Source organism: Chaetura pelagica, unplaced genomic scaffold (assembly GCF_000747805.2).
Source record: "Chaetura pelagica isolate M959 unplaced genomic scaffold, ChaPel_1.0 scaffold135, whole genome shotgun sequence".
In the NCBI taxonomy this organism is placed as follows: Eukaryota; Metazoa; Chordata; class Aves; order Apodiformes; family Apodidae; genus Chaetura; species Chaetura pelagica.
Window position 1 is genome coordinate 858,804 of NW_009953649.1, and position 9,569 is coordinate 868,372.

The following is a 9,569-nucleotide window of genomic DNA, read 5'->3' on the forward strand; positions in this document are numbered from 1 at the left end:
TTGGTCCTATTCCTGTTTTTTTCCTCTTTTTTTTTTTTTTTTTCTTTTCTTTCAATGTATTATTTGTATCCACCCACCACTTTTTATTCTTATTCTCCAAAATTTGAGCTATGTATGCAGTCTTCAGCTTCTACACAGTGACTAAAAGCTACTGTAAAGTAAAAATTACAAGATCCAATGCTAATATGTTGCAATGTAAAACATGTTGTTTTTTTTTAGAGTCACCTTCCCTGCTTTTCTGTTGTTGTTCTCAGCAAAGAACAATTAGCTTCAGTTCACTAGAGACATTAATTTATAATTAAAGCAATAGAGTTATGGACTTCACTAGGTTATACATGCAAATCTCTACTCCATGGAAGCACAGACATGAAAAATTAGAAGAGTGTGACTCCTTATTAGCTTTACATAGGAAAAAATCTTAGCAGATCCCTGTAGAAAGAAATATATGAGAACAATTTTTTTCATTGAAAAACTTATAACCAAAGCAAAATTCAGTTCTAGGTCACAGTTTTACTGTTTTAGTGAACTCTAGTAGTACAGTTATTAAATACAAATTGTATCATATTCAGACTGAGAGTGGAGGCTTAGATGCAAAATGAGTTGCTTTCTGGTGAGACCTGTATAACATAAGACAAAGCTAGATGAAAAGCAAAAACCCCATGCTTCCCTAGTGTACATGTCACAAAATAGTGGGTGACCTGAACTTTGAATGACCCAGCTGATCCAGAAGAGTTTAGCAGGGCAGCTAGATATATGACCTTGCTGAAGAGCAAGTTAGATTGCCAGAAGTGCAGCACCGTGTTTTCGCTTCTGACACCTGAGTGTTTTGGTGTGGATTTCTCTTACGTATTTTTGTGGGTACTTTGTATTAATATGCCAGATTTTCTTCTAGAGAGAGCTGGAAATATGCAGTGTGTCAGGTAGACTGGTGTGCATTAGCAGGTGGTCTCTAAGTTGAACCCAGCCTGAAGGACACATCTATCCAATCTGTCACCCTTTTCCTCCCAGAGGAAGTGGAGATGCTATTCAGAGGACAAAAGCCTCTTCAGCAGCTGCGTGCAGCCCCTGGTCCATACTCAAAGGTGAACAAATGGAGATGGGTGTCTGTGCACAGGGCTTTGGGGAGACCCAACAGGATCTCCTTCCTCCACGGACTCTCCCATAAGTAAAGTTTATTACACATTTAATCAAGTTCCTAATCTCACTGTTCAAACAGACTTCTGCAATGTTATGCTGCACAAGGCAGCTGGCAGTTAACAGATAAAATTATTGAGCAAATTAGGGTGTTTCTGTGCTTTTGAGAAGTTTATTTTTTGTAGTTTTAGATCCATTTTAATGCAGTTAAGACAAAAGTAACACAATAACTATTCTAGATAGCTATGGCTAATCAGAAGTAAGTATTTTGAGTCACTATAAATATTTTTGATCTCCAACTCCACTTACCACAACTCTTTGAGTAATGAAATCTGTTCCCATTTATGTTTAAAAACTTCATGTGACTTTGAATAAGTAATTTTTTCCAACTATTTATTTAAAAATATATGTGTATAGTCAGGTTTGTCTTGCAAGGATGCTTTAATCAGTGGTTGTAATAGTCTTTACAATAAAAGAATCTCTACTGGAGTACTGTGGCATTCTTTTCCCCTTAGTTTTCTTTTATGCTTTTTCTTCCTCATTTTCCTTTTTTTGTTTATTATTAAACTCACTTTTCTCTTTCCATTCCAAAACTATTAGAACCATAGCAAGAAACCCTTGCATTATTTAAAATCTGATAGTTTGCTTTCTTTGTTAATTGTGTTGTATGATGTGCCAAAAATTGTGCTTTCATTGCTTTAGAAAATTAAATAAATGCATATACCTAATAATTAATAATTTAAAGCTTTTTTTTTGTGTCATCTTTTTTCCTTTGCCTTCCATGCTAGTCCATATACAGAGGATCTCCGGTTTGTACAATGGTTCTATGTATCTTTAGTTGTTATTTCTGCTGGAAATTAAACAACTTTTTTTGTACAAAAAATAGCATGCAATATTCTGAAAAAATATGTCTTATCTATTGCTGTACTTGTCTAAAAAGTTAAATTGCACCATTCAATGATTGTTTGGATAAAGAAACTTGTTATTTGATTGCAAAAAAATGCATTAAAATATAAAACCTATTTTAAATGTATTTCCTAATTGTTATAATTCCTTTTGTGTGGTAATAACACATTTTCTTTCCTATGTAGATTAAGCTTGTCAACATAAACTCAACTGATATTGCTGATGGGAGGCCTTCTATTGTGCTTGGCTTGGTGTGGACGATAATTTTATATTTTCAGGTATTACATTTTTTATAATTCATTATAGTTTATTCAAATAATGGCCTGGATCACAATTTCATGTGAACTGGTGTAGTTCCAGTCTTTCATCCTACTGTTTTGCAATTAGCTGTGGATCTGATCCTGACTAAAGTTGATGTTAGGGATGCTTCACATTAGGTAAAATTAGGTATTTACCTTCACATTAGGTAAAATTTGGAATAGATTGGTCTGGCCCTAGAATGGAGTTTTTTCATCACTGGAACATATTCTTCCACTTTTGCTGAGGAGTATCACAAAGCAACAAAAGAAAAAAATAGAATTGTGGATTCTTGTGACATGTGCCTTTAGCAATGTCAGTGGTTATTGTGCTGTATGTCCAGTTTCAGTGCACTTGATGACAGGCAGTAATTATTCTCAAACAATGCATGTAAATACCCTTATTTCACTGAGAGATGCAGATATTTGCAAGGACAAAATTTAGCTGTGAATGGTGTAGGTTGAGAGGAGTTTGAATTTGTGGAGGAGAAATCATTTGCATTCTGCTGAAGTTAGGTGGGAGGGAAGAATGGTTTTCCAGATCCTGTCCATGTGAGTTAACAAAATGTGTCACTGCTAAATCATTTTGAAAAAACAACTTTTTTCTTTCTTCTTCTTTTTTCTTTCTTCTTTATGGAGTTCTTTGGCTCTCTTATGATGTGGATTTCATGTCTCAGGGGTGCTGTTCTCCTAAGCACCAACCAGTGTGATGCCTCAGCCATTCAGGTCATCTTAGAGGAAAAGTTAGCCGGGATGATATTAACATTTTTATTTTAATTTATAGCTCGTTGAGGTGAACAGGGGAAATTATGCTTCTCAGAGTTACTGAAACTCTAGTTCTCTGCATCAGTTTTACTTGGGTCATTGTTTGAACTTTTCTTTAGTTGTCACAGGCAGATGTATCGTTTTAGCATTAATGAAAGCAGAAATGCATGAGACCTGTGATTCTCATTCTGTAATGTCACAAAACTGTTTTCTAAGCAGGCAGCATAGACAGTCTTGCAACATCCTCTGGATATAATTCTTTAATATTAAAGAACCAAATTTTTAGTCAACTTAATGTTCTTAAAAGAGCCAAGTTACTTTTTCATTTGAGGGAAATCATGATGCAAATAACTATTGTGCACCCTCAAAAAGCACTACTAATGCACTATACTTGCAAAACATTTGCAATTCCTTCACAAGGTACCTCTAAGCAAATCCTCAATTGAATTTGGGCCAAAACAGTAAAATGGTAAATAAAGAACTATCCAGAGGAGATCAGTGAGGTCACTTCCATTCTTGAATTGCGTGAACTTCCTCTGAAATTAATGGATTGTTTTACAATATGAATTCACTATAAATGTAAGCCATTGTCTCGTTTCAATCTAAATTTGTCATAATAGATAACATGACACACTTGCATATTGTTTTAGTTGTAGGGTGTCAAGGAAGTCAGTGATTGCTAGATGTCTGGTACTTCTGAAATTAAGATCATCATCTGGGCACATACATTAGTGTTTTTGAAGCTTCTTTACAGTCAAATGAAACACAGCATGTAAATCATAACTTCTGCCCAACTTTATTTTTTTCAGTTGTATTAGGAAATTACTTAAGAAACTGGTGAGAATTAAGAAGATTATCTACAAACAGGCTTTTTTTTTTTTTCTTCCCCCCCCACAGATTGAAGAGCTTACCAGCAACCTCCCACAGCTGCAGCCGTTGTCTAGCAGTGCTTCTTCTGTGGAAAGTGTTGTCAGTTCAGAAACTGCAAGTCCCCCAAGCAAACGGAAGGTTTGGCAAGGAAGTGCCAGGAAGGCTTTGTTAAAATGGATACAGTACACAGCAGCCAAGTAAGGAACCTGCAAATGAACTTAATTTATATCTTAAGTGGGAACATTTTCTTAAGATTCTAAATTTCTCGGTCAGGGATTGTCCTTTTGTTCTGCATTTTTATAGCACCTCTCTATGATCATATTCTTTGGACAAATGAGGCTGCTAAACGTTACCACCACAGAACAAGCAAGTAATGAATAATTGTTTCCATTAATTTTACAAGCAATCATATTTTATAGTTTCTGAATAATGAATGGGTTGTATTTGACAGAATGAGGAACTGAAAGGGGAATTACCTGTGTCATGAATGACAGTGTGTTAGTCCTGCTGCCAAAACACTCCCTGTGACAATGCAAGTCTCACGCTGACTTAGAATTCCTTAGTGACAGAGCTTGCTGGAGCACTAAATTCTGACACTTGTTTTTGAAATGCAGGTGATGAAATATTATTAATATCCTTCTTCAGCTTTGTGATACAAGAGACAAATTATTACAAAAATTGCCATGAATTTCCTTTCTTTCTTTTTTTTCTTGCTATCTCTTTTTAACTTAAGAATAATTTTCCTAATTTGGTATAACTATCCCATGTTTTCTCTGCTTCCAAAAATGCATTGAAAAAAATAATAAATTGCATCAAATATAATAATAGTTTGATGGCTTCCATAATACGAAAATAAAAATCAAAGATGTAAAAGAATCAAATGGTTTAATTTGTTCAAATTAAGGAGTCACTGCTGTTTGAAGAGAGAAATCACGTGCAAAAATTGAAGGGGAAATGGCCACTTAAGGAATACTGCCTCAGATAAAAGAAATATAGTCATAAAGATACACTTTCCTCAGTTATTCAGTGAGTAGGTAGAATAAAGTAATCTATACTGTAGTATAGTCTAATTTGTCATTCTTCCTATTACACCGTTGTCAGTAAGAGACAGGCAACTGAAAGTGGAAATCTGCAATTTCCATGTATGTAAACAAAAAAATATAAGCAGAGAAAGAGGTTAATTATTGGGAAGAGGAGCTGAAATGTGTTGAAAGCCTAGAGGAGGGATGGTACACTTCGCCTAGTCCTGCTTCACATGGTAATTTGCAAGGGCTAACCCATTAAAGTCAGTGAAAGTGTTTCACTGATCACAGTGAGCTTTGAATTAAGCCTTCATTCAGAGCTATAGTGGCTGTGAACCTCCAAATGGCAAGACTGCCTGTGTGTCTAACTGTGTCCTGAAAGGAAATTTGCATGCTCAGACATAAATAAAAAACAATAAAAAACAGTCTTGCAGTCTGTGGACCACTGTACCTTTCAGAATTATTTTTAAAAGAAGTAATCAGAAGTGTGATTCAGTTCTGATTGCTTTCTCATTGTATATTTCTATTTCTTGATCACTTGCACTTATTTTTTAGTGGACATGTAAGAGTTCTGGGTGCATGAGATTATAATATCACTCATACTTCTGGTAAGAATATAAAGAAATTTGTGTGTTGCATTTTCACCTGAGGAGCAGTGATATTGCTGTTAATGCTTTCAATTTAAAAGCTAACAGATTAATAAGGTCTGTTTTTCTTTTTTTGTCCGATACTGACATTTCTAACTGAACTGCAGTAGTGATAATGGAAGGAGATATTAAGTGCTTTGTAGTGAGGGAGAAAATAGTGACTGGAGCCGCATACATCCACAGACTGTGTGAGCCTTGAGAGCCTTGGTGCACTTCATATATTCAAAATACCGTTGCCTTATTGCCAGTAGCAAGCCCACTGGAGACAAGTACAGTACCTATATGACAAAACACTCTTGAATCTTCATAGGCAGAAATTAATTTCTGCAGTGGATGGACGGAGCTGTAATTGACCTGGTTAGCACTGCAGGAACAAGAAGTTCAAGTCTGATGATGGGTAGCCACTGGGTGGAGCATCCTGTCCCCTTTCTGATTTCATCAAGCTCTGATATTGTTGCAAGTCACTTTTTTTTCTTTTGTATTCTTTAGGCAAGTTGGAATTGAAATCAAGGATTTTGGACAAAGTTGGAGGAGTGGTGTTGCATTTCATTCTGTTATTCATGCTATCCGCCCAGATTTAGTGGACATGGAGAAAGTGAGGGGAAGGTCCAATAGAGAAAACCTGGAAGAAGCATTCACACTTGCAGAAGCAGAGCTAGGAATTCCAAGGCTCCTTGATCCTGAAGGTACCTAATGTTTAATTGAAAAAAACTTTTAACTATTTGCATGAGTTAATTAATATTGCTTAGACATTTAAGCTGAATTTTTGTGCCATTTAGCCAAAAAAATAATTTGCCATGTTCTGTACTTGTCTAGATGTGGATGTTGACAAGCCAGATGAAAAATCTGTCATGACCTATGTAGCCCAGTTTTTGAAGTACTATCCTGATCCTCATCAAACAGTGGCTGATGTGCAGGAGAATGATGTAAGTTTCTCTTGCATAACTATACAAATCAGTTTATTGTGGGGAGGGAGAGGAGGGGCTTTATAAAGAAACTTTATAGTTTTCTCATATTTTGTTATGTTTCCTTTTGATGAGGAATTTAAGCAAAAAGCAAACACTATAATAAAAACAGGAAAGTTTACTTGAGAATAAAGGAACCTATGTTTCAGGTTGTTAGCTAGTAGATGGAGAAAACAGAACAGTGATCCTGCAGAGATTTTCCTGCTTTCAGCAGTAGGAGCCAAAAAGAAAATACGAACAGCAATTGTAGATAGTAGCAAACCAGTGGATCCTGAAGTTGCCTAAGAGGTTTTGAAGCGTAGTGCCAGTGAGATTGCAATTATTTGCTACCTGAAACAATATGACACTTCTGTTTCCACCACACTGGGTTTCTGGGTAAGAGCAATAGTCCAGGAATTTGCTTAGCTATAATCCAGTCTTTTAGGCTCAGGAAGCAGTTATAATTTTGACACAGGTTTCTTTATATTACACAATGATGTTTGACTATTCACTTTAAGGAATAATTTTCAGTTGTTTGTTTTGTGGGTTTTTTTCCTTGTCTTTTTGTTTTGTGTATGCTCTAGTGCATTGGCTTTGCACTAGAATGGCTATATTCAGTGATGCCAAGGGATCATGACTCACTTCCTAATCGTGATCATTGCTTTCTTCATGGCAAGCACAGGAAACACTGCTGAGACAATCTGCTCAGCCCCAGCAAGAGAGAAGGATGAAGCACTTTTAATCTGTGTTTCTTCATGTTGCCTACAGAGCTTTGAAAGGAGCTCTCTCTTTCTTTTTGGCTATATGTGGCTAAGGCAACTGTAGCTTTGCTGTCTGAGCACTGGAATTTTACATTTTCCTTGCTTCAACATTGGTCTGAGGAGGTGTATGTTGATTTCATAGCATCCCATTGAGCAGTGAGGCTGCTGAAATGGAGGGAATAAGCACTGAAGTCTCATGCTGTGGCCTGTGGCAGGCTAAGGCAGTCCTGTTGTTTCCATACCACAACACACAATGCAGTTTTCTGCTGCCAACAGCTTAGACCAGGTCTGCTGCCCTGTGCTGGAGTTGGATTTTGAGGAACAGCCTCACTGCCTTCTCCTGAGCCTTATGCAGAGACGATGCAGGAGAATTCAGGACTCCTCACTCTACTTGTGTCTGGCTATAGCCACAGAAATGATAGCACATGAGCTGTGAAAGACAAACTACTGAGTTGCCTCCAGAATTCCCAGTTAATTATTAGGAAGTGAAACAATACAAACTCATCAGTTTGAGTTGCTTAACTTAAGACCACTTCCTCTTTGTAGGTATCACTAAGGCTTCTTCTCAAAGTTTGTGTTGCATAGCATTTCAATAGAGTAAAAACTGACCCAGATGAATCCTTCCCTTACGTAATGATAGGTAAAAAGGTTCTTGCCACCTGATTATAAAGAAATCCAGATATGCTTTATATTTTTGTGACTGATACAATTCCTTTTTTCTTAGCTATTCTGTATTCCCCCTGAAGTCTAATATAAAGAAATACATATCACAGATTGGTGTAATCAGATAACTGGGAGAGGTAATCTTACATTCCTTAGACTCTGGAAGTATTCTTAATTTCCTTTTTTTTTTTTTCCCCCAAATTAATCACCTTTAAGGTGTATTCCTCTTGACTTGTATTAAGAGCCTATTGTAGAATTAGATGAGTTGTGCAGTAGATGCAATATGCTACCTTTTTTTTTTTTTTTTCTGTCAAAAAGAACTGAAAGAGTATTTATCTCAGTTACAGATGCTTACGTTTCGTCCAAAGAATCCTACTTCAGAGTGGAGTGTGTCTGTGTGATTTTTGATGGGGGCAGGGAGGGATTTCTAACCCTTTCCCCTTGCCCTCCAGTCAGCTCACCTGTTCAGTTTCACAGAATCACAGAATCACCAAGGCTGGAAAAAACCTTTGAGCTCAAGTCCAGCCTATGACCTAACACCACCACATCAGCTAGATCATTTACCCTCGACACTTAACCCTAGACCATTTATTCTAGATGCTTACGCTTAGACCCTTCAACCTTGACCCGTAATGCCAGGGTCCTAACCCTGGACAGAATCATCCCAGAAGATCATCTAGTTCAACCATAACCTAAATCCCCCTACCATAACCTAATTTTACCCAATCAGTGCTTAAATCATGCAGCTGAGCACTGTATCCGTATTTTTCTTAAATACTTCCAGGAATGGTGACTCCACCACCTCTCTGGGCAGCCTGTTCCACTGTCTAATCACTTTTTCAGTAAATAAATTCTTTGTAATATCCAGTCTAAACCTCCCCTGGTGCAACTTTAGGCCATTTCCTCTGGTCCTATCATTATTCACCTGATGGAAGAGGCCAACTCTCGCCTCTCTACAACTTCCTTGCAGGTAGTTGTAGAGAGCAATAAGGTCTCCCCTCAGCCTCCTCTTCTCTAAACTAAACAATCCCAGTGCCCTCAGCCTCTCCTCATAAGGCTTATTCTCCAGACCTTTCACCAGCTTGGTAGCTCTTCTCTGGACTTGCTCCAGCAGCTCTACATCCTTCCTGAAGTGAGGGGCCCAGAACTGAACAAAGAACTTCAGGTGTGACCTCACCAGTGCCAGGTACAGGGGCACGATTACCTGTACTCCTGCTGGCCACACTATTCCTAATGCAGGTGTCGCGAGCCGGTACCAGAGGGCTACCGGCTGTCAGGATGTTTTCGCGACTCTCCCCCCCAATGTGGAGAGGTTTGTTAAAAAGCCCGAGCGTCCACCTCTCCCAGAGGAACGGCCGTTGAGGGTTCGTTTCTAAGAGGGTCTATTAAAGTACCCTCCCACCACGCTCACAAATTATTACTGAGACCAATGTTTAGTTTGCAATTAATCAATTTATCAAGGGACAATACAAACTAAGGGATCAAGATTCAGGAGAGGTTAACTAGGTATGTATATTGGAAAAGGGATTCAAAGGCACTATGGTCTATAAAAGGCACACTC

At 37.6% G+C, this 9,569-nt stretch overlaps 1 protein-coding gene across 1 annotated transcript in view; it reads left to right on the top strand.

Annotated features, from left to right (window-relative positions):
- Positions 1–9,569, top strand: part of SYNE1 (spectrin repeat containing, nuclear envelope 1) — a 243,482-nt gene that overhangs the window by 7,377 nt on the left and 226,536 nt on the right. The window contains exons 4-7 of the mRNA XM_010000000.1: positions 2,226–2,318; positions 3,999–4,168; positions 6,130–6,326; positions 6,457–6,566. Of these exons, the coding sequence (XP_009998302.1) occupies positions 2,226–2,318; positions 3,999–4,168; positions 6,130–6,326; positions 6,457–6,566 (570 nt within the window). The remainder of the gene's footprint in view (positions 1–2,225; positions 2,319–3,998; positions 4,169–6,129; positions 6,327–6,456; positions 6,567–9,569) is intronic.